At 34.4% G+C, this 24,868-nt stretch overlaps 1 protein-coding gene across 3 annotated transcripts in view; it reads left to right on the top strand.

Moving 5' to 3' along the window:
• The window catches only part of PBX3 (pre-B-cell leukemia homeobox 3), a 287,631-nt gene that overhangs the window by 203,871 nt on the left and 58,892 nt on the right, over nucleotides 1–24,868 (top strand). For all 3 annotated transcript variants that reach the window (XM_006892551.1, XM_006892553.1, XM_006892552.1), the window contains exons 3-4: nucleotides 10,576–10,817; nucleotides 24,611–24,801. In XM_006892551.1, coding sequence (XP_006892613.1) covers nucleotides 10,576–10,817; nucleotides 24,611–24,801 — 433 coding nt within the window. The remainder of the gene's footprint in view (nucleotides 1–10,575; nucleotides 10,818–24,610; nucleotides 24,802–24,868) is intronic.

Below are 24,868 nucleotides of genomic sequence, written 5' to 3'. Positions count from 1 at the left end.
GAATCTGTATACTGCTAATATAAATCTATACTCATTTATTCATGCATATTTCCTCTTTGGAAAGTGGATTGACTAATGGCCTTTTTTTAAAATAAAACTAAGCAATAAAGGAAAATTCACAATTATACATCGTTTATGATTGTAATTATGTTATTATGATACTTTTCAAAAGGATCCTGGTGTTCACTTGACTTTCCTCATTAATTGTACTTCCATTTGTGCTTGCTCCTATCTTATCCATTATGCCCCCAATAATCTCCTATATGGAAAGAACAACAACAAGGGAAAAATATTTTTAACTGTTCTAATGAATAATATTATATTTAATAATGTTATTTTCAATTTCACCTTGATTCTGATGTGTTTTCTAATATTAATTTTGTCAGGAGGGAATTAAATGTAAATAAAATGCCAGATCTGGTACATGCTTTACAAGTCAAATATTTATGAAAAATTTCTTTTTGTCATTGTTAAGGTTCTTTGAGGTATATGTATCTACATATACACATATATATCCATATACTTATAAAAATTTAAGCATTTATAGGTCACTAGAAAATAGATAATTTATGAAACCATTCTCAATCAACTTGTATTAATGTTTCATTTTCTTATTAGGCAGCCAGCCATTTTTTAAATTGTTTTATAAGAATATGCTCTTTTGATTGTATTTTTACATAATGAATTCTATACAATATTGACATATAGTTTTGTTTGTGTGATTTGCTCCTTGGAAGTTGCTTTACAGTCTCTGCATGATCCTTTGCATGTCATGTGGGTGGTCCTGCTTTCTAGACACTTACATGGTTTTTAAACAAAAAGAGTGATGGATATGATATGACCTAGGGAAACACAAATATCCTTTTAGAAGTCTGCCATTGTATACATAGAAGAATGTTACATGTAATATAAAGTGAATATTAGTCATTAATTAGGTGCTGCATTTTTATTAAAGTGCCAGTACACTTTAAAATAAAACCACGTGGAAAGTGTAGTAAAGTTCATGTTTCCTATAATCATGCCATGCTTCACAAAATGCTTTCAATAAAACTGAGTCTGTGTCCTTTATAATAATACAGATAAAACTTTATGCTATGTTAGATTGGAATATACTAAGAATGTCAATGACCCTCATGCTATATATACTAGCATGCTATTTTGAGCGGTGTCTTTATATCAACATAATTTGGTATCAATAAAATGTAAAGAGGGTATTCTCTCCTATTAAAGAAACAAGTGAATATCTGCTACTCATATATTCACTTTTGAACATTTTAAAGAGAAAGGTATGCTAAAATAAGGATGAGATTAATTATCTGATGGGGATAAGATTCTTACTGCCTTGAAGAATGTATGAATGATGCTTATTGAACACCCTGAAAGTACACCATTAAATATATTTGATATTTCAAAATTCAAAGAAAATCAAGTATTTTAATTTGAGAAATATCCTGCATGGAAAAAATTGGCAGAAATGGTACCATTTCCAGTTTTATAGTAGTTTTCATTTTTGTATCATGTGTAAATTGGAGCTTTTAATAATACCATACATCAGTGAAATATTTGCGCTTAAATATTTCTAAAATACTAATGGAGAGGCTGTATAATCTTGGCTCAATTGTAGTGGAAACTTTAATGAGCAGGAAGAAAAAAAGTGTTTCAGAACCAGTGAATGGCACAGAACAGATAAACTTACTTTCTTTGTGGTCTTCTCTATGGCCAGTCTGTACGTTTCCATACTTATTTGAAGCATGTGACCAGAGACCACTTGAATACTTCTTCTTCAACCCATATCCAAGTGCCATTCAACGGAAGTGATAGAAGCAAAGACCTATGAAAGAGCAAAGGAAAAAACCAGTAATTTAACTTGGATCATAAAAATTGAAGAAACTTGCAATAAAACCACATACTATTAAAACAAATTTCCAAATAGCTCCAGTATCAGCAAAGAAAATTTGATATCTGATAATATCAGATTCAGTTTCACCACATAATAAACATTACCAAATTTTCAAGAGAAATTATATGTTTAGCGCAGACTTATTTCAAATTATGTTTTAAGATTATAAACTTAACTATGATCCCAGATGAGCTGGATTGATAAAGTGACTGGGGCGATAGGGTTAGGTGTGTTGGAATCAGTGAGACTGGCTCAGGACAGGGCAGACTTCAGACCTGTTGTGCATAGGGCCACTATGAGTCGCAGGCAACTCAATGGCACGTAACAACAAAAACAACAACAAATGTTTTCATAATTTTTTAAGCTCTGAATTCTATAATTCTTTGACTTTAAAAATACAGTATTTTAACAAACATTTTAATCTTTATAATTTGTTTTTCAATCTGTATAATTTAAATTTAATTCCATCATTATTTTAGAAATTATTATTCTGTCGGCTCTGTTAGGCACTTTATATATTTTATGTTATTTAAACTTCACTGTACTTAATATTTTTTGAGACATAGTATCTGTTTTATAAAGAATGAAACAGAAGACTTGCATATGTTTCATGCTGATATTTTGATAGTATAATTTATTTTTGTATTGTAGTTGCAAAATGAACTGTAAATTCACTATTATAGTCTGTTTCTATGGTCATTTGAGGTGTAATTCTGCCCTGAATTTAAGGAACACCTATGTTAGAGTCATATTTTTCACATTTATTAGCTATATGATCTTGGGCAAAAAAATTAATTTGAAGTTTATTTTCTCAGTTATAGATAGGAATAACCCTATATGAGGATCTACCATATAAAACTTACTTAAAAACAAATTGAGATAAAACTTGTGAAAAGATAAAGCTTGCTTCCCAGTATATAATGTAATGTATATGCTTAATGAGTATTTTAATTTGAACACAGAATCTTTAGGTTAAGCAGTAGACTATTTAGGTATTAGCATTATTTTGAGTTACCACTTTAGTAACCATGAAATTAGTAAGAATTTAAAGTCACATAGAAACTAAGGGGCAGAAAAGATTTGCTTTTTTTGGCAGAAACGTCTTGCACTATGAACTGAGTCTGGGGAAAACTTATTGAAGTCTTGAAGATTTGGTCTTCCAGAAAATAGAGCAGAGGAAAAGCAGCAGTATGGAGCAGCACACACGATGCCCTTGGTGTTAGAGGGAGCAGGCACCACCATGTAATGTTATCCCATTCACAGCATGGCAGTTATCTTAACTGACAAGATAGAAAATGAAAGTGCCATAGTGATCTCATTCTGCAGGGAGAAAAGACAAGGAGACAGAATGTAAGAATGTAGGGGAAAGGAAGAATTGCAATGAGTTTGCATAACCTGAGAATCCTGGAAATGAACATTTTTATAAAAGGACTAATTGGTTTTGATGGAAGTTCAAAAGTGAGACACTAACACTTTTCTGATGAGGAGATGCTAGGCATATGATAAATTGAAAGAATTTCGTTGACCTATTAGAACACTGTTAATCATATAGAGAATTTGAGTCACAAAGACCTTGAAGATACTAAACCTGGTGTTATTATAGTGTTCTGTCTCCCTCACTTATTCTGAATTGCTTTGTTTTCTCTTTAAATTGTCTGTGTATGGGAAGGGAGTGTCTTGTTGGTGTGTTGGTTTTTTTTTTTTCAAAATCAGTTGTCATATTTGCTAGTATTAGAATCTTCTCAGTAGAGCATTTTGTTTGAACATCTATTCACCTTAAATAAAAAGAAAATGGCCGTTTCCTTTCTCCCTCTACTTGTAATAATTTCCTTTAAGAACAGAGCACAGGTAACCCTTTGTGCTAATCTGCGTAAGAAACATGGCCTGCTTTCTCCTTCAGCCTTTTTTCACTGTCTCATCCAAGCACAGCATACTTCATATCTTGCCCTAGCCCTATTCTCTTCTTCTGTAGCTGACAGTGCTTATATATCAAGCGCGCCAACAAGATGCAGCTCCATTTAACAAAAAAGTGCCTTAAAAATGTAACTCTCTTTCTGCATTTTTATTGCACAGTCCATCTGCTCCTTCATCTTGGCTGCTCTTCACTTTCACAGTGACAAGGCTCACTCCTTTTTCTTGTCTCTTGAGGCAAGATCTAATTGGCAAGTGGAAAGTCTTCAAAATTTGCCTTTACCAGCCAACGGTAGTTTCAGATTTTTCTATAAACAGTTGGCAAAAATAAGCTTGAAGGATATAATGAAAATTAAGAGGTTCCCCCACTTTGTGTTTTTTTTTTTTTTTGTTTTTCTTAAAGAAGTCCTCACCCAAAGAGTGAAAACAACTTCCTAGAGTAGTTAAATTAAAAAAAAATCCATTGCTATTAAATAGATTTCTGATTCATGGTGACCCAATAGGACAAAGTAAAACTGACCCCATTATGTTTTCAATTTGAACTGCTAGTACACCAGAACTCCTAGTGAGGAGTATAATAAATGGTTTTGAATGGGTAAATTATAATCAGTGTCTTTTCAGTAATGGTAAATGCATCAATATTTTAAGATAGCAAAATGTTACCCCTTTTAAATTTTTTCAAATGTTCCTCTTGATTATTTTAGGCTTAGCTCTTTTGTGGAAATATCCCACTACTTGTGTCAAAATAAATAAGTCTGAACTTGTGATGTAGTGGAGATTAGTGATATGGCCAGGGAGAAGTGATCCATAAGTGATCTATACATTGCTATTTGCATTGCTGAGAATGTGCACAAATGCCTTGGGAATCTCACACTGGCATAGAAAAGCATTGGTGATTCAAGAAATGCCTTTTAGTGGATTTGTTTCTTGTTGTTTAAAGTACAGCTGTGGAATTGCAGGAAAATAACTAGGTTCTGCCCAGGAGTCTAGTACCTTTACAGACCAAAATACTAATAATGTCATTATAGCATCTAGCTGCTTTCCATCGAACCTCTAATAAAGGTCATTAGTTGCCTGCTTCCTTGAGTGAGATGGCTTTGCAGCAAGTGCTTGAGGAAAAGTTATCAGTGTTGTATGTTAGAAACAGGCATTCTGCCAACAGCTTTATAATGAAGGTGGAATGTAATAAAGCGATGGATTGACAGTTTATGTGTTGAAAGTGAAGGAAATGGAGGTGTGGAGAAACATTATAGGGAATCTTGCTAGTCATATCTTCAATTTAACCATCAGGGGAAATGCTTCAAAATCTTAGATTTATGAATTTCTAGTAAGCAGTTTCCCAGCATGTAAACAAATCTCAGTGGGCTGTTTTAGGAAGGTAGATTTGGGCAGTGAAGTAATCATTTTTATTCCTCTGATTTTCCAAATAGAAATGGACATATATGATAAAAATGTCAGCCACACTCTCCACGTCAGGGCCCTAACAGGATTACATGTCAGTTCTTAATGTCTCGCTCTGTTTTTCTTTGCCATGAATGGCTGCATTATTGCTCACAGGAACTTCACTGTAATATATGGTAAGAGACAAGTAGCTCTTTATGGCCAGTGATTATTCGGTTTGAATGAAACCTGTGATTTATGTCCATTTAACTGAAAAGCCTTGTAAATTCCCAGTGCTGCATTTTTCCTCAATAGAGAATGAGTCAAGCGAAAGTGACAACTAGGTTGGCGTGGAAATGTGCAGTGCATTGCCGTGTTATATTTAATATACCTGACATGAAAAACGTGCACACACCACACAGTCACCTTAAATAGGAGTGAAAGTGACATTAGCTTGTAATATGACTGCTGTATTCAGTGGATTAGACACTAACATTGGTTTAAAAGGAGATTTGGAGCTGGAGTGGGATGGGCTTTGGGACCATGGGTTGTGATAGGCAACTATATCATCTGTCATTTCCTCATAATATTTTTAAAAGATTAGTTATTTTTACAGTTGCTTTATACTGATATCTATACAATAATATCATTCTTCTCTTTCATTACAAACTTTATCTTTAGACCTAAGAAAGAGATCGTGAATCCAGGTCAAATATTATTCCAGATCTTTTTTTCCTTCTCCCTCAGTCTTAAGACATTCTTGAGAATCCCACCTCCTGACTTGGGCTTGGTGCCTTTGCTGTGTCTTTATTCCATATACTATTTATCTGGGAACCCCAGTCTCTTGCTCCTCCCCTAATACTTAAATGAGTTTAAATAATGGTCCATTGGGGTTGCTGGGTTGGTGTCTTTCTCCACTTTGTTTCAGTTTCACAAGTGTATTCCAAATTTATAACCAAGAAATAATAATTTTTAAAGGAGATCTTGAAACCTTCATTTCCTTTTTAGATATTTTGCTTTATGTGTAAAAATTTCAAGTAGAAAAAAATAAATAAAAACAATTCCAGCAGGAAATTATTTTACATAGTTTCAATGTTTTGGAAGAATGGAGTTTGTTTATAATTTGGGTTTTATTTATCACATTGTTGCTGATTTGATTTAAAATGAAGAAATTATAGAAAACGGGGATGATATCTTCTCTTTTAATTAGGTTTGTAATCCACTCATAGTCCTGTATTTTATTCTTATAGACGCAAAAACTGTAGAAAAGTATATGAATAACTGAAATTATGACAATTTTCCTTGTTTTCAAGTCCTCCTGAAATCATCTTATTTAGCTGTTTAGAAACATCAGTATCTGTTTCATGATACTCTGCAAAATTTATTTTTCTCTGAGCCAATAATAATCAGATTATGGTATAGTAGTTGAATGAATCAAAAACAAGGCCTTCAAAGAACACAGAGAGATTGCATAGGTCTAAGTGTTTATGACATGCTGACAGGAAGGGAGGAAAATCAAACTACTAAAGTTTCCATAATAGTTGTCTTTCTCAGCATGTCTGAAAAATATGTTCCATTGAAAGTGAAAGTGATCTGTTGATACCTTGTATTTATCATTACTGTGAGTATTACATCTTCTCTGATTTTTGAAATGATGTAGGGTTAGATCTTAGCCACACATAATTCATGACCATATGTAGAATATATCTGAAAGATCTTTGGTCTGAAGATATTCTTCCTTGGATGAACAGAGGTTAGTCATGGCCTGGTGGACTTTATCCTTGCAATGAAGGAATTCCAAAGTTGAGTTAGTGCTCTGTGTTGGTACTTCATTCTCTTAGGTCAAGCTTTTATTATGTTGGCCACATTGTTCTGTTAGAGAGGCTACTACTGTACAATCTAGCCACTGCAGATTTCTAATCTGCTTATTTATAATTCAAAAGCTTGCCTATATATTAATGAACCCTTAATGAGCTGTTGAAAATGCCCGAATTACAGTCAGATTATTAAACTCAAACAGCCCTGTAATCATACCATTTGAGTAGGCTTTAGGTACTTTTCACATCTGCAGCTTAGTATTGTGAAGGGTATGCATTTATTTGGAGAAAGCTTTGTAATAATTTTGACCTGTAATTTATTTATTGCCCTTCGAATGCAGTCATCTATGCAGATGCTCTCTCCCATTATCTGTGGGGCAGGTGCACAGCATGTTGAAAGACAGCTAATTAGGATTTGCTGAAAGATATGCAAAAATTGTGGGCTTCTCACAAAGCCAAGTTCATTGTTAAACAATGTTTTACTATGTTTGTTTGATTTGTCTAAATCTTAGGGATGCTGAAATGAATATTGTGATTTTGGGTAGATTGTAATTTTTTTTAACTTTATAATCCCCTGATCACCAAATAGTTCAGATGTAAAACTTTCTGAGCATATATCTGTAGTATACATTTTGAATTAAAACCAAGAATGACTAATTTTTATTTTTTCCAGTTTTAACTGGTGATATTACATTTTTTTATTAAAATCTTTTAATAAGCACACAGTCTGGTTCATTCTGGCTCTTGCAAATGTAGGTTCATTAAAATGTTTATAGATGTCCAGAGGATGAGGTGTTATTATTGGAAAATGAGGTAGGTAAGCATAATTATAGTGAGCGGGTGAGTAAATGTGATGACGATTAAAATAATACTTGCATGTACAGTTAGAAAATAATACAAATATTCAAATAATTTCTGAAAGTTGAGATTATTTAAAGATCTGTAATAATAAATTTGCTTAATAGCAAAACATTAATTTACTTCACAAATTGTAGTTATGAAAATGACATTAGTATTGATGGATAGCTTTCTCAACATTGTGCTCTAGTACTTTTCATCCAAAGAAATATGAACTTTTTATCAGGAAATTTTTTTTTCTGATTTGATTTAATACACATAATTTATAAAGTAAGTACAGAAGGATTTCGGAAAACATTTTTCCTGTACTTGAGACAAATATTAATTTACATATTATTTTAGAAGTAAAGAGATATTATTATTTGTCACAAGAGAAAAATGTTATACCAGCTAAAGATACATATATATGATTATTTTTGTATTTGCTATTATTCAGTGTAAGGTCTATTTCCTGTTGGCATGGCAGTAATGATTTGTATACCATAACTGGCTAATTTGTTTATCCAGTTTGCATTTTCTTGATGAGTCTTAGTCTCCTGACTCTTATGATCTATATCCTTGTGTGTTGGTCATTGAGATTGTTGCCTTATTTGCCACATTTTTGCAGTGAGGTATAATAGTTTTGACTGTGGATGATTACTATTAAAGAACTATTAAACATCAATTGACCATGCTGCTGTTTTTAAGTACCATCAAGTCAGAACCAACCCATAGCTGACCTTACAGCTGGCTTTCAGAGACAGTAAATTGCATGGGGAGCAGTTGTCTTTCTCCTGCAGAGCAGCTGATGGATTCAAGCCTTTGGAATTGAAAATGAAATAGATATAAGTACTAAAGGAAAACATTAGACCTGGAAGAAAATGTGATGTTAGATAAAGAACACATTTTGAGGAGAAGCACCAGTACCTGCCTGAAAAGAAACAACATGCAAAAATATGAGCAGGAATTTAGTGTAAAAAGGAAGAACTCCCAAGTACTTAAAAAAACAGACCAGCACCAAAAGTTCTAGATCATTGGTTACTTTGTAAGCTCTTGCTACATACCAATTGTACAGAAGCCTTTATATGTGAAGTAGAAGCAAGCTCAGGGCTTGAGATTTTAATATCTTAACAAAACAAGATAGGAATAAAATGAAATATTAAATTTTTTTAAAAACCCTAGTTTAACTAATACTTGGCAATTCTAAATAACGTTAGGAAATTTCTTCTAGTTCTAGAAGAACATGTTTGTCTTTCTTTAGTTCTCTGTAATGTGTTGATGTTTTGATATGTTAATGCATTTTTGGTTCTGTAAATGGATTTATTATAGTTTCCAAACCTTACTTATGTACCTCTGAATAGTCAACAGGTGTATTTCTAAATTATGCTGAATTATCCATTATGTTTTATTATCTATTTGAAATTCCGAAATATATTAAGTGAAAATGACACCTTTAAAGCTTTAAATGTACAAGTAAAGTTGTACATTTCAGTGAGACAAAGAAGCGCTCTGTCATACTATGGATATATAGTTCAGGACAGCTTGGAATGAACTTTGTTTTTAAAAAAATTGGTGTTAGTTGTTAGGTTAGCTTATAAAATCACAGAGCTGGTGTTCAATTTGGTTCTTGGCAGCATATAGATGTTATTGTCATGTAAGTTACACAATAGAGTACACCATTGTGGATTAACAACAGGCATACACACAAAAGCGAACATGCAAGATGCCAACTTCCTTTTCTTCCCTCTCCCAAGATGCTTTGTAACTAGTTTGGAAAACCTGCTTTTAAACAGATTTACAGAGGTTAATTGGGCTGAGATCGTTTAGATTATGTTACACATTAATGATAATGCTGATTTTGAGCTGTCATGACTCCAGTGCTTTTTATTCTGTGATAATTATTTTAAAACTTTGTCTTCTGTGTTGTTGAAAACATCTTGGCAGAAAGCCTATGTGACCTGATTAAACCTATGAATTGTCAGCTGTGATCTATAGTACGCGGATGAGGTTGCTGACTGGGCATCACTTAGGAAGTTCTTGATTTAAAAGCAAAATTAGATTGAGACTACGATGCCTAGCAATGTATTGCTATGTCACTGGCACATTTTAGATACTCTATTTAGTATCTTGGTTTTATCGTTTGCTGGAAATTGCTTAACAGCATTCATTTAGTAAAATAGTTTTTTTTTAAGTTGATTATTTCATAATATATGTATTTCTCTTCTTTTGAAATTATATAATAGAAAAACCCATCTAATCCTATTTAGTTTCTAGTTTTTTAGTATTGCAGTTTATTCTATAGAAATTTTAATTATGTTCCTCTAACTAGTAGAGACACACAGAATAACTATCTTTTGATGGGCTTGTTTTATATTCGTTGTAATTGTTTTCCTTTATTTAAACTTCCAGTTTGTTAGTCCCTTCTCATTTTCTGTCTAAATAATTTTCTATCTAGGAAGTTTAAAATAGTATAAAAACACTAAGATTAGTTTATTTTTTTAAAAGAAGATGCAATCTGACATAAATTAGGTGGAGAGAGATACTATAGATAGGAATTAGAGGATGGATATAAATATTATCTTGAATTTTCACACCTGGTCAAATGTAAACAATGAAGTACTCAGCATGAATTGTAGTGCACTAATTTGTTTTATTTTTCTCAAATCAACAAAATACTCACACTATTTGTCCTCTGTTTCTCGCTTCTTCTGTCTCTTTCTTTCCTTGAAGGTCTCAGCATCAGAGGAGCCCAGGAGGAGGACCCTCCCGATCCCCAGCTAATGAGACTGGACAATATGCTTTTGGCAGAAGGGGTTTCAGGTCCTGAGAAAGGTGGGGGATCGGCGGCAGCAGCTGCAGCCGCAGCAGCCTCTGGAGGTTCTTCAGATAACTCTATTGAACACTCAGATTACAGAGCCAAATTGACCCAGATCAGACAAATCTATCATACAGAGCTGGAGAAATATGAACAGGTCAGCAGCCGCCACTCTCATAGTCCTGCACAACCTTCTATCGTTCTTCTGTTAGACTGCACTAACCAGTTCTAAGGACTTTGAGGGGCAGATGTTAGCACAAAGAGCAGAATAAATAAGATTAATGAAAAAATGCAGGTGAATTGTTTTAATTCAGGGAAGACTCTTTCTTATCCAAAGGTGAAGCTAAACCTACTTTCTCCTTTTTTATTATTTTGTTTTATTCATTCCTCATATTCACATGTTCTTACTACCATTCCTACAAGCCACTCTTTCTTACAACCTGACTGCTGTGCTCTACAAACCTTTATGTAATTAACATTTATGCTCTGGCCTTAGTCATAAACTATAGCAACCTTTAAAGAGAAATTTTGCACAGTGAACTTTACCTCCATACTTTCCATAGTGAACTATTGTGAGCTCCATAATCCAACTAGGAATTAATTCTTAGTTGTGCCAGACTACAGCGGAGGGAAATAAGTTCACAAAATTATCAAATCTGGTCTGTCTATAAAAGAAAGAGAGACCTCTAAGGATAATTATGGGTACCATAAGATAGAGAATACTAGGCATTTTTTCCAAAGTTTCTAATTAGAAAGAGAATATGGATTAAAAATGCTGTTCTCAGTAATTATCTTCACCATACTCTGTTGAGTCTATGATATGTATATCTTTGATTCAACCGGCATCATCATTTTATATGCCACCATGAAAATATTAAACATTGTCAAGTTATCTATAACTTGGCATTGATTGTAACAGGTTTTCAAAGTTTAGAGATGTTAAAATGTGGGGAAAATAAATGACTCATGGATTCAATAAAATAAGGTAAAATTTTGGTGATTGATTTTAAAACATTTTAGTTGCTAGTCCAAACTAAAAACTGGCTTAGTGTAAGAAATTATCATTTGATAAAAATTTTCATTCGGAAATTAGTAAAAATTATGAAAAATTTTAAACATGCAGAAAAAAAAATTAGTATTACCTTGAACTCTATAGAATTTCCAAGTTATTGCATGAGAAAACATTGGTAATTTCATAGGACATTTTAGGAGACCATCACCGAGATTAAACAAACATCAGTATTAGTTTTATTTCAGACATAATTTTAGCTATTAGTATTTCATTATATAAGTAGGTGTTTTTAAAAAGTCTAGACATCTTAATATGAGACCCGGGTATGCTGGTCAACTTTAATGCTTGTGGGGTTTTTTTTTCCTATTTTTGTTTGTTTTGCTTTTAAAAATTCTTTATATAGTTTCAGTTGTGTCTATATTTTTCCATTAGTTTTTTTCAGTATTCTGGAAATAACACTACTAAGCAAATGCTGAATTCTGCCCCAGAGGTGAGTGTGTTATGAGAAAGGGTAGAAAAGTTTATTTAACTTGTGTTGAAATGAAATACAAGTTAATATTAAAAGACATTTACTCATTCATTCATTTACTCATTTATTTTAGTTGAACTTTCAAAGCTAAATTTCCAGTGTTATTTAGAGTGTAATTTTCATTGGAGGATGTGCAGATTAGAATTCTAGAAACATTGCTTTGAATACATGAAAAGGATTCAGATTTCTGATTTTGATATGTGAATAATTGAGTTGTTGTTATGTGCCATCAAGCCACCTTTGACTCAAAGCAACCCTATGTATAGCAGCCCTGAACACTGCTCTAGCCTGTTCCAATCTCATTGTCTCTGACACACCCACCCCTGTTACCCTAGTCACTGAATCAATCTAAGTCATCGAGGGTCTTCCTCCCTTGCACTGTCCCTCTCCAAGGACTGATCCCACCTTGCAGTATGTCCAGAATATGTCAAATGAAACTTCAGAATCCCTGCCTCCAAGGAGCAGCCTAGTCTCATTCTCTCTAGGACGAACCTGTTTGTTCTCCCAGCAGTCGATGGTACACTCAATACTCTTCACCACCACAGCTCACAGCATCAATTCTTCTTCTATCATCCCTAGTCATTGTCCAGCTTTCTGATGCATAGCAAGTAATTGCAAAGACTATAGCCTAGATCAGATGCACCTTAGTCTCCAGACTGACATGGTTGTTCTTCAGTACTCTGGAGGTCTCTGACGGCAGACTTTCCCAATGCAATTAATCTTTTAATTTCCTGGCTGCTGGTACCAAGAGTGTTGATTGTGGAACCAAGCAAACTAAAGCTGTTAGCAATCTCAGTCTCTTCCTCAGCTATTTTGATACAATATAAGTCATGGTTGAAAAGGTAAACAACGCATAAACAAAGGAATAATCCTAACTTCACAAATTTTTATTAAATATATCTATGTGTATTTACTAGATATATACCACTAAGCACCTTGTGCAGAAAGATCTGTATTATTAGGGTCAAATGGTGGAATTTAGATAATTTCCTACTGTCATCTGCCATGTATCTCCTACCTGCATCATTATCTTCTCAGTACTATTAGAAGTTAGGTAAAATTGGCATTGGCCAGTGTCAAAGTCTTGAGCCTCACTGTATTAGAAATGCCATAGAAAACCCTACAAGATTTTTAATAATCTTAGTTCCAGAATCACCAGTTGAGTTTTTGGTTTGGTTTGTGCTAGAAATACTTGTATACACATAAGACTTGGATTAAATTTTAAATTGGGAAATAATGAGTTTTGAAACTTAGTCATAAATCTTATTTATAGATATATTCAGTACTCTGATAACATCCATTTACACCCATATTTCCTTTTCTTATTTTTAACAGTCTTAGAAGGAAAAATATATGAAATAGTGCAGTATTCTGGATAAATAGTTAATTGACAGATTCAAGAGAATTTTAGTTTAGAAACCTTCTGTAGGTTCTGAATAATGTTTTGGAATAATGTAGCAGCATTTAACTTTCTTGAATTGTTTTTGGGCTGGCTTAATAATTCTTCTTTCTACGGTTCTCCTAAGTCATTAGAACAAGTGAGTTTTGACATAAGAAAGTTCAACCTCTCCTTTCAGTATCTGGAATAGACTTTTTGGAATTCTAAGACAGGTTCAGCAAAGCAAAGGGAGATGAAGAAGTGCGGCATTACTTCCATTTGAAAAATTTCCATTTTTCAGATGAAAAATTAATTTCAAAGAGGTTAAGTAATTTGTCTGTTATAAAACATCAGAGACAGACACAGACATTTGACAATATACCTTCCTTTTCCATTGATTAATGCCCCCACTCATGTAGAATAGGAAAATAATTTAGATATGTTTGGTTTTATCTTATTTGCCCATGTTGGATTATATTTGAAATGAGAAAAGGACAGAGATGGGGAAAAACAACTGTTTTAATCACTTTACAGAAATTATGTTTTGTCTCCCAAAAGGGGACAAACATGAGTACTCTGAATGACAGAAAGCTTATTTATGAATAAGAAGACCATGTATATTAAGATAGAAGCTTCATCAGAAAATTGGGTTGAGTCTCTTTCTATGAAGACTTAAATGACTTTGGAATCTTGGAGCTACTCACTCTACCGGGTTTTGCAATGAGGTAATAAAGAAAATGTATCTGAAGCCTGTTTAGAATTAGAACACCATAAAATTAACAAAACACTACTAGAACAGTAAATAAAGTACCTTATAAGTACGCCAGCAACATTCACAAAACTAAACAAACAACAGCTATAATTTGGGCAAAACTAAAATCCAGACTGCAAAGCTTAGTTTTATTATGTGATTTAGGAATAGTACTGTCTTCTTAATTCTGTGTTTAGTTTTTCTCCAGAAAGTATCCTTTGATCATATGTCTCTGTTAAATAGGCTCACATTTAAGAACATTTGATGATTCTTAAGGACAGTTCTAAAAATTTGCCGACAAATATTTTAGAAATGGAATATAAGTAAATTTTTTATTCTGTTGTCTCTTTTATTTAATATAAGTAAAAATCTAGAGTATCACTATCAACCCAAAACTATTTTACTTCTTTTGTGTTGATCCTGATATGTAGCAGACATGATAGTTTGCCTGTCTTATAGCAAACTGTCTTGTAATGGCTGGATATGTTGTTTCTTCTTTGACTGAGAGAAAATTTGTTTTTGTCTTCTTCTTGACTATCTAAAAGTTTTGAAAATAACCTTTCAGTTCCCTTCTTAATGATATTCCTATGATTAAAATCCCAACTATTGTACTAGACAAGGTGAATTTGTGATGAACTTGAACCAAGAATTCTCAGAAATCTTATTTCTAAGAATTAAAGGCTTTCAGTTAAGCTAGTCTTTATTTATTCTTCCATCTTTCTACCAAAAAGAGATGGATGCAGTGGTTTTTGCAAATTGAATCTGATTTAGACATTTGTTGTCGGTTAAAAAGAAAAAGACTTGTCATAGTGTTCCCCACTTTGCTTATACCAGTAGAATGCTGTACACAGACAATTCACTTCATAATTTACAGTTGCTATAATAGAGATGACATTGAAATCTATCTACTATAATTATATTGAAATACATTTTTGCTGAAGGCAAAAGTATTAAGGGCCCCAGACCTTTCCAAGCATCTAGGAACCTGCTTTCTGAGTACACAGATGTCTTTTAAATTTACCCTCTGTATTGAATAAGCACTTGAATCAAGAGTGCATACAGAATAAACTCAAAACCAGTCAGGTAGAGTTTGGCTACTGCACGGCTTTTAGATTGCAGGGAGACTGGAGAATAGGTGTTGAACCTGAGCCATGTTAATGATGTGCTTTTTCAGATTTTCAGTATATGCTTATATTTGCTGGCAAAATATCATTGCTTGTAGCAGGTTAAAAATGCTATTATTATGGTGGAGGTAGTACAGCTCACAAACTTCTAAAGCTGTTTTCTACATTTTTTTCCCCTCTGAATAGTTGAGCAGGAAAAGACAAAAAGGTACTACCTTATGTAGAATTTATATTTCGTGTTTCTAATGATCCAGGAAGTATTAAAAGAAGATGGAAAGAATATACTGAGTCACTGTATCAAAAGGAATTGGCAGACGTTAAAGAATTTAATGAAACAACATATGAGCAAGAGCCTATGGTGATGAAGGAAGAAGTTCAAGCTGCTTTGAAGGAAATAGCAAAAAATAAGTCCCCAGGAATAGATGGTATACCATACATTTCCGCTAACAGATGCTGCCCTGGACGTGCTCACCAAGTTGTATCAAAAAGTCTGGAGAACAACCACTTGGCCAACTGAAAGGTTGACCCAACAGAGTGTGGAAACTGTAGAACAGTATCATTGATTTCACATGCAAGCAAGATTCTGCTGAAGATTATAAAAAAATGACTGGAACAGCCCATCAGCAGAGAACTGCCAGGAGTCCAGGCTGGGTTTAGAAGGGGTCATGGTACTAGGGATATTGTAGCTAATACATGGATCTTAGCTGAAAGCAGAGAGTACTGGAGGAATGTCTATCTGTGCTTCATTGATTATGCAAAGGCATTTTGACTGTGTGGACCATAACAAACTGTGGCTGACTCTGAGAAGAATGGGAATCTCAGAACACTTGATTGGGCTAATGTGAAACCTATACTTGGACCAGGAGGCAGTCGTCCGAACAGAGCAAGGAAACACTGCATGGTTCAAAATTGGGAACGGTGTACACCAGGACATGTCCTGTCTCCATAACTTTTCATCCTGTATGTAGAACAGATCATCCAGGAGGCTGGACTATTTGGAGAGAAATGCGGCATCAGGATTGGTGGAAGATCTGTCAACAGCCTGCATTATGCAGATGACACAACACTGCTTGCTGAAACTGAGGAGGACCTGAAGTGCTTGCTGCAGAGGGTCAAGGACTGCAGCCTTCAATATGGATTGAGGCTCAATGTCAAGAAGACAAAGATTCTCACCACTGGACCAATTGGCAGCATCAGGATGGCTGGTGAAAAGATTGAGATTGTTCACAGTTTTAGTCTGCTTGGCTCCACAATCAACACTCTTGGCACCAACAGCCAGGAAATTAAAAGATGTACTGTGATGGGAAAGTCTGCTGCTATTAGGGACCTCTCTAAAGTACTGAAGAGCAGTGGTGTTTCTCTGGAGACTAAGGTGCATCTGATACAGGCCATGGTCTTTGCCATCATTTGTTATGCATTAGAGAGTTGGACAGTGACTAAGGAGGATAGAAGGAGAACTGATGCCTTTGAGCTGTGGTGCTGGAGAAGAGTATTGAGGGTACCATGGACTGCTAAGAAAACAAACAGATTCATCCTTGAGAAGGTTAAACCGGGCTGCTCGGAGGCAAAGATTCTGAGGCTTCGTCTGACATATTTTGGTCATGTTGTAAGGAGAGACTGGCCCTTGGAGAAGGACATCCTGCTTGGGAGGGTAGAGGGCAGGCGCAGGAGGGGAAGGCCCCCTAGGAAGTGGATTGATTTGGTGACTGGGGTAATTGGGATGGGTGTGTTGGAGACAGTGCGATTGGCACAGGACAGAGCAGAGTTTAGGGCTGTTGTACATAGGGGTCACTATGAGTCGCAAGCAACTTGACGGCACATAACCACAACAAGAAGAAGCAAAAATTTTACTCTATGAGAAGGTCAGCTTTTATACAGAGCTTTTCTGTAGCTTTTTCTGGCTAGAGCAAGTGTTTGTTCCATTTTTCTCTCCTATATTATTAGTTTTTTGGTTCTATGTGTTGAATATATCTAGTTCCACATGCCTGACTAATAAAACTGTTTAACATTTGAATATGCCTTCTCCCCACTTTTTCATATGCAGTATTTGTATTTATTTGAGAGATGAGAAGTAAAAATTATAATCAGAATAAGATGGATAAGAAAACAATAGAAACAATAGAATTACCATTACTGATAATACTTTGCAATTACTGAATATTAATATGTTGCAGACTCTGTGTAAAAACCTTAACTTACATTACATAATTTTTACAAAATTCCTATGAGATAGATACCTAAGCCATTGAAAGTAGGTAAGAAGTGTACAACATACTTTTCATTTTTGGCAGTGATCCTATATTTGATTTCCTTTTATTTGAATGGAAAATAATCTTTTAGAGTTGACTTTTTTTCTAAAAAATATTTTTTAAAATATTTTTAGAAACTACTGTAGTATTAGTATAGTTTGCTGCAAGATTATAAAGACATGGGAAATGGTTGTGAATAAATATAAAAAACTCTACTTTTGCAGAGTTTTTCCTTTCTTACTTCCGATGTGGATTTTAGAATTGGGGATATTATCATCTGTTGTGTATAACTTGTTGTTGTTGTTGTCAGGTGCCATCAAGTCATAATTGGTTTCCTTAATGATGACAAGAGACCAACCTAATTTTCAGGTATGGTCACTGAACTGCTCGAAGTACCTATAAAATAAATGTTTGCCAACATCATTAAATTCAATGGTAAGAGCTTAATGGAGAACAGTTTATCATAAGAATGGATTTAAAATAGTTCTGTCAGAAACAAAGGAGTCTTGGTAGAACATTACATGCTGAACTATTAACTGAAAGATTGACAGTTCATGTCCACCATCTTCTTTACATGAGACTTATAGGCAAGACCCAAAAACAACCAAAACAATCACTTGCTACACATCTAAGAGTTGGACAATGAATAAGGATAACAGAATTGATGCCTTTGAGTTGAGGTGTTGGAGAAGAGTACTGAATATCCTCTGGATTGCCAGAAGAGCAACTATGTCTTGGTAAAAGTGCAGCCAGGGTGGTCCTTAGAGGCAACAATGGTGAAACTTCATCTCCCTTATTTTGGAAATGTTATTAGAGGGGACCAGTCCTTGGAATGGGATGTCATGCTTGGGAAAATGTAGGGTTAACGAAGGAGAGTAAGACCCTCCACAAGATGGATTGACACAGTTACTGCAACAGTGGGCTCAAGCATATCAGACATGATGAGGACAGCACAGGATAGGATTAAGATCTGTTGTTCTTAGGGCTGCTGTGAGTTATAATCAACTTGAGGGCACCCAAAGACAACAACATGATAAATGTGAAACAACTTTGGTGAGACAGTGAGTGAATAAGCATTAGTATGCTAACTGAAAGTAAACAATTCAAGCTCACCAGCTATTCTTCAGGAGAACATTAAGACAGTCTACTCGTATGTAGATTTATAGTCTTGGAAACCCTATGGGAAAGGTTTTACTCATCCTATAGGGTTGCTGTAAGTGGGAACCTACACAACAGCATTCATGGTGGATGATAGATGTTTGAAGTGCTAGTATGTAGTATGGTAGCCCGTCAAAACAGTTCTGCAATCATTTGACCCTTTTTACTCCATTTGGATGTTGTTGGTTTTTTTTTTTAAAAGAATACATCTTTTAAGGAATCAGAAATGAGACAGTACTATGTTCTACTCTGAAATTGGTATACATAATGCTGTAAATGAGGCTGTAATTTACTTTCAGTAGTATAAAAGAAAAAAAATCACTTTGCCTAAAGTGTATGCATCTTTCTTAAGGGTGTACCCAGATTTTAATTATCTAAATGTAAATACTTAACGAATTTTACTTAGAGTAATGAGCTAAAGTGCACACTACATAAATGAGATGTTCTAATTAATCATGTATGAACTACTGGTTTAAAGAAAAGCTATGTGAATTCTCTGAATGTTGGGCTATTGCCAAATTGCTAATCACCATTTGCATTCATAGATGGCTTCACTTAATAAGTTGTGAGACATTCAGCAAATGTTTTAGGAAATATGAGTTTTTAGATGCAGAAATTTTTTTCTTTTAACTCTTTTTTTTCCTCATATGAGCCTTTACTTGTTCCTTACAAACTATAAGTACATGCATTTTGAAGATATGAAAATAGACTAGAAAAGAATTAAGGGAGCTAATATCTCAGTGAGGGAGAAATATGGGCAATTTCTTCCCATGATTTACAGCTTTGGAAATCTACAGGAGGGTCCAGTTATGAATTTGTATTTTCGTTTTGTTTTTATAAAATTCTTTTTTATTGCTTTGCATACAATCTTTCATATATTATGTTTGACTTAGGCTTTTTTAACATCTATCTTTTACATAGAAGTACTGAATTCTTTATCAAGACCTAAAGCCTATTGTCATAGATATTACTTTACTGTGAAATAAGCAAAGGTTTTTAGAAATTAGCAATGTTAGGTTTTTAACCTAGAAGTACTTCCATATTCAACAGTTATCATATTTTTTTATCTTAAAACTTATTTAAAATTTCTTGACAACATCTAAGAGCTTTTGTTTTGTATCAGTCTGTTATAACTAAAATATATGATGGAAATTTGGTCCTACACAGATGTGTCATTGGGAAAGGCAAGAATACTTTCATGAATTTTTAAAATAATTTTAGTTCTTAAAAATTGTACATCAGTACAAGTATTTTCTTAAAGGGTAGCTGTGCTGTGGAATCTAAAATCATATATATTAATTTTTGTGTTCTTATCCTTTAAGTCTGTTGATCTAGTTTGGATGTGTTTTTTTATCTGTGTGTTTTTTTAATATTATGTATATATTTATCATTTGCAAAACAGTAATTCACTGAAACTTACATGTCTTCTAAATCTTGACAATATTCATTATTCAGTATCAAAATACTATATATTTTCTTACTAACCCCAAACAAATCAGAAAACTACCAGGAAACTATCAAGCACATGCTAGCAGATAGAAGTTTTCCAAAATTCTAAGTTTTCACTTGAAAACTAGAATTTCATCATTTGCAGTAAGTACTGTGAGCTGCTCCCTTATGAGACAACTTTAATATTTGGTTCATTTTTGAGAAAATGTCTTTGATTTAAGAAAATACTACTCAGTTTCGAATAATCATAGTTTGCCAATTTTGCTTTAAAGTAAAAGTGATGTTCCTTGGAAAAGGTGACTCCAGCTCATAACACAATAACACAAGTACTTTACCTTGTGACAACCAATCCTGCAGAACAAAGAAGTATTTTTGTGCACCTCCCTTTTAATCTATTTAACTATTAAATACATTCACTCAAAGATCAAGGTATAATAAAAGTAATCATTTCTATTGCATTATCAAGTACATTCCTAACTATACTTACTTTGCGCGCGCGCACGCGTGTGTGTGTGTGCGTGTGTGTGTGAATGAAAGAATAAAAAACCATGAAAGATGAAACAACAATATCTAGTTCTGTTGTTAGGTGTCATCAAGTCAGTAGCAACACATGTGACCCTATTAATAGCAGATCTGTATCCTGGCCTACCCTAGTATGTAGTGTTTCCCCAAAACTTCTTCTCTACATGGGTCCAATATGTTTACCACTAGCTACATATAGTTATGAAGTACTTGAAATACTACTTGAATAGCTAGTGTAAATACATACTGGATTTCAGAAACTTAATACTAAAGGTAAACTACCTCAGTAGGTGTGGTTTTTAAAAATTTTAACATTAATTATACATTGAAATGTAAATATTCACATTACCCAAAACCAAACCAGACATCAAGTTGATTCTGACTCATAGGAACCCTAAGTATGGTGTAAAACTCCCTTCGAGTTTGTAAGTCTGTAAATCTTTAGGATAACACACAGCCTCACTTTTCTCCTTTGGAATGGCCGAAGAATTCTAGCTCTTTAACCTTTAAGTGTTGCAATCAACACTTAATCTACTGCACCACAGAGCTCCTGTTTTTCATATAGTTTTGTCGTTGGGTACCATTGAGTCAGTACCATTGGGTACTCATGTAGTGACCTTATGAATAACAGAGCAAAATACTCCTCTATCCTGCACCCATCGTGTTAACCGTCTTCCCTTTTTCTCTAATCTTCCACTCTGCCAGACATGGTTTCTTTCTCCAAGGAGTACTCCCTCCTGAAAACATGCCAAAGTCACATACTAGGTTATTGTTGTTACTGTTGTTATGTGCCATCAAGTTAACTGCAACTCTTCATGACAGTATGAGCAATAACCCTGAACCCTGCCATATCCTGAGCTAATCCCCAGTCACTGTGTGATGGATGTTAATCCATCTCATCCAGGGTCTACCTTTCTTGAACTGTCCCTCCATCCTTCCAGACGTGATGTACTGCTCCAAGAACTGATCCATCTTTTCAACATACTCAAAGTATGTGAGACAGAGCTTCAAAATCCTTGTCTCCAAGGAGCAATCTGGTTTCATTCTCTCCAGGATAAACTATCTTATTAAAATTAATTTTACCTATGTCTTTAGAATTTGTTTGTTGTTTGTTTCTTAATGTGGCTGTTGGAGAATTTTCAGATTACCTGCGTGGCTTGCAGTATATTTCTTTTGGGTCCACCCACCACCATCAAGTCAGTTCTGGATTTCCAATGCTATAAATAGTCATGCATGGAGATACTACCCTTATTTTTACTGAAGAGTGGCTGATGGATTACAACCACTAACATTTTTATTAGCAGCCCAGTATATTACATGTTGTGGCACCCAGGGCTACTTTTCAGTGCTGCTCAAAAGAGATTTTTTAAAAATAATATTTATTTGGAAAAAGTTGGATATACAGTTTCCACCTGAATATTTATTTTGCTTATTGGCACACTAGAAGTTTTAAGGGGTCCAGCAAAAGAATTTAATTACTTGGTTAATTTAACATTTCATAAAACATGCTATATTCTTAGGCTATCTATTAACATTTTATGGAACTAGCTATGGAATCCCATAGCTAGTGCCGATCCCAGTTTGAAGAAAATAGTCCTACTTTAAGTGTTTTCATTTTACTAGTTAAAATACTGAAGGGTAAACCTTTTAAATGGTTTTGAAATTATATGAACATCTACTTAGGGAATATTCAAGGGCATTTTTTTTCCAATGTGACTGCTTACATATAGGGTCACTATTCAAAAGAAATTTAAAATGTCATAAAGCATAGAACATGTGAATAAAAAAGAGCCAACAACACCTAAACCACTTAAATACCAGTAAGGAAGACCTGCTTTGTATATAGCACTTTGTTGTTGATTGCTACTGAGTCAAGCAGACTCATAGCAACCCTATGAACAAAAGACCTGAAGCCCCTGAACAACTATTGACATTTATCAAAGTTCATAGTTTCTGGAGGCATGTTATTTAGGAAGTGAATCCCACTCCTGCTTCCAAATACATCAACTTACAAATATTTATAGAAAAGCTCCATAAAAGTTAAGAGTAACTGAAACAGTGTACTTAGAAAATTAATTCTCTAATGAACTTAGAACAACCAATGTGTACTGTATGAACAGTGCTCAGGTTATCTGTAGGAAAATGGATATTATTATAACTTCAAAATATGTCTTCACTTGATCAATGGCTAATCTCTGTTCATCTGAGCAGGCCAGTGAGACAGAATCTCCAACCTTTATAATAAAATTGCTGAAAGATATTCTCCCTTGCAAGAAGGTAGCCTGATGGCTTTATTTACTAAAACAGTACTGAATTTCAGTGTAGGTCCAACTACATGTGTGTTCTGTATAGCTGTAAAGGAACATAGGTGACCCAAATGCCGAGCTGGAAATTAATGAGGATGACAGAAGAAGAATCAGTGCCTTTGAGTTGTGGTATTGGACAAGAGTACTGTTTATCCAATGGATTGCCAAAAGGACAAACAAGTATGTCTTGGAAAAGGTGCAGCCAGCATGCTCCTTGGAGGCAGACAGTGAAATTAATCTCATGTACTTTGTTATGAGACCAGTCCTTGGAAAAGGACATCATGCTTGGAAAAGTGGAGGATCAGCAAAGGAGGGGAAGACCTTCATTCAATGAGACAGCTTGACACAGTGACTGTAGCAATGGGTTTGGGTATGTCAGTCATGGTCAGGATGGTACAAAATACAGCAGGATTCAGATCCATTGTTCATAGGGTCACTGTGGGTTGTAGTCAACTCAGTACATAAGAACAAAATAATAGCAACCTCATGGACAATAGAATAAAGCACTGCCTGATCCTGAACCATAAAAAAAGCAAAAACACCCCACTTGATGTAAATCTGATCCTTATTTATCTTTTGCTGTTAACTTAAAGAGTTGAGCTCTTTACTTATCTTCCTGGGGTGGCTTATATCATAACTAAATTGTACTTGATTATTGCAATGCATGGTATCCAAGGCGTTTTGCATGTTCATACCTGCCTTTCCAGAATTAGTTGTCTCCTTTCCCCTACCTGTTCTCACTTTTCCTGCTAGCCACTCTAGGAACTTGCTCAATACCATTTCCAGGACTTTTCCCCTTCTGCCTGAAATTTCTCTTGACTTTCATCTTTATCCATCTTTCAAAAATTCTACTCATTCCTTAAATCCCAGATGACACTTCTACCATGATTTCTTAACCTCTAAATGAGAATACTCCCTGTTGGAACTTATTCATGGCTTCCTGGTGACATTTAGCCCAGACCGCCTTACATAAGAAGTAATTTTCTTTGTGTTTTCTTTCAATGAAGGCCGGTCCACATCTCTCTCATTTTTTCTGTTCTTGCAGCACTTGGAAGCGTTTGAAATTTATAGAACTCTGGTAAAAAATGTGTCAAATAAATATAAAGTCTCAGAGATGATAGAGGGAGCTTAGTACTAACAATGAATATATATTTACAAGATGGGGTTAATAGAGAACATCTTCCAATGAGAAATCTCATTTTGGAGCTAAGACAGACTCTGGGTAGAGGCGGTCAAAGGACAGTTAAGAGTGGTAGCTCTCTTGAAAGTTTAGCTAAACATAAGTTTTAGAATTCTTGCTGCTTCATCTAACGATCACTACCACTTTTCAAATGTCTCAGTTTTTATTTTACTCTATCTACTGCATAATGCTATTTGGTGATTACAAATGAAATTAAAATTCAAATGAGTAAATGTCTAGGTGTGATAATATAAAATATCCTAAAGAGTGATTTTCCCCCTCTTCTTTTCAGGCATGTAATGAATTTACTACACATGTGATGAACCTTCTCCGAGAACAGAGTAGAACACGTCCCATTTCTCCAAAAGAGATTGAAAGAATGGTGGGCATCATCCATCGAAAATTTAGTTCTATTCAGATGCAGCTAAAACAAAGCACTTGTGAAGCAGTTATGATTTTAAGATCAAGGTTTCTTGATGCCAGGTATGTAAGACCACAAACCTTTTTTTTTTCCAGTTTTCTGTGTTCTACTTGTTTTCCTTCCCCCCCC

Source organism: Elephantulus edwardii, unplaced genomic scaffold, assembly GCF_000299155.1.
Source record: "Elephantulus edwardii isolate Elephantulus edwardi_28Jun2011 unplaced genomic scaffold, EleEdw1.0 scaffold00116, whole genome shotgun sequence".
NCBI classification, from domain to species: domain Eukaryota; kingdom Metazoa; phylum Chordata; class Mammalia; order Macroscelidea; family Macroscelididae; genus Elephantulus; species Elephantulus edwardii.
This window is presented reverse-complemented; position numbering and strand designations above follow the sequence as displayed.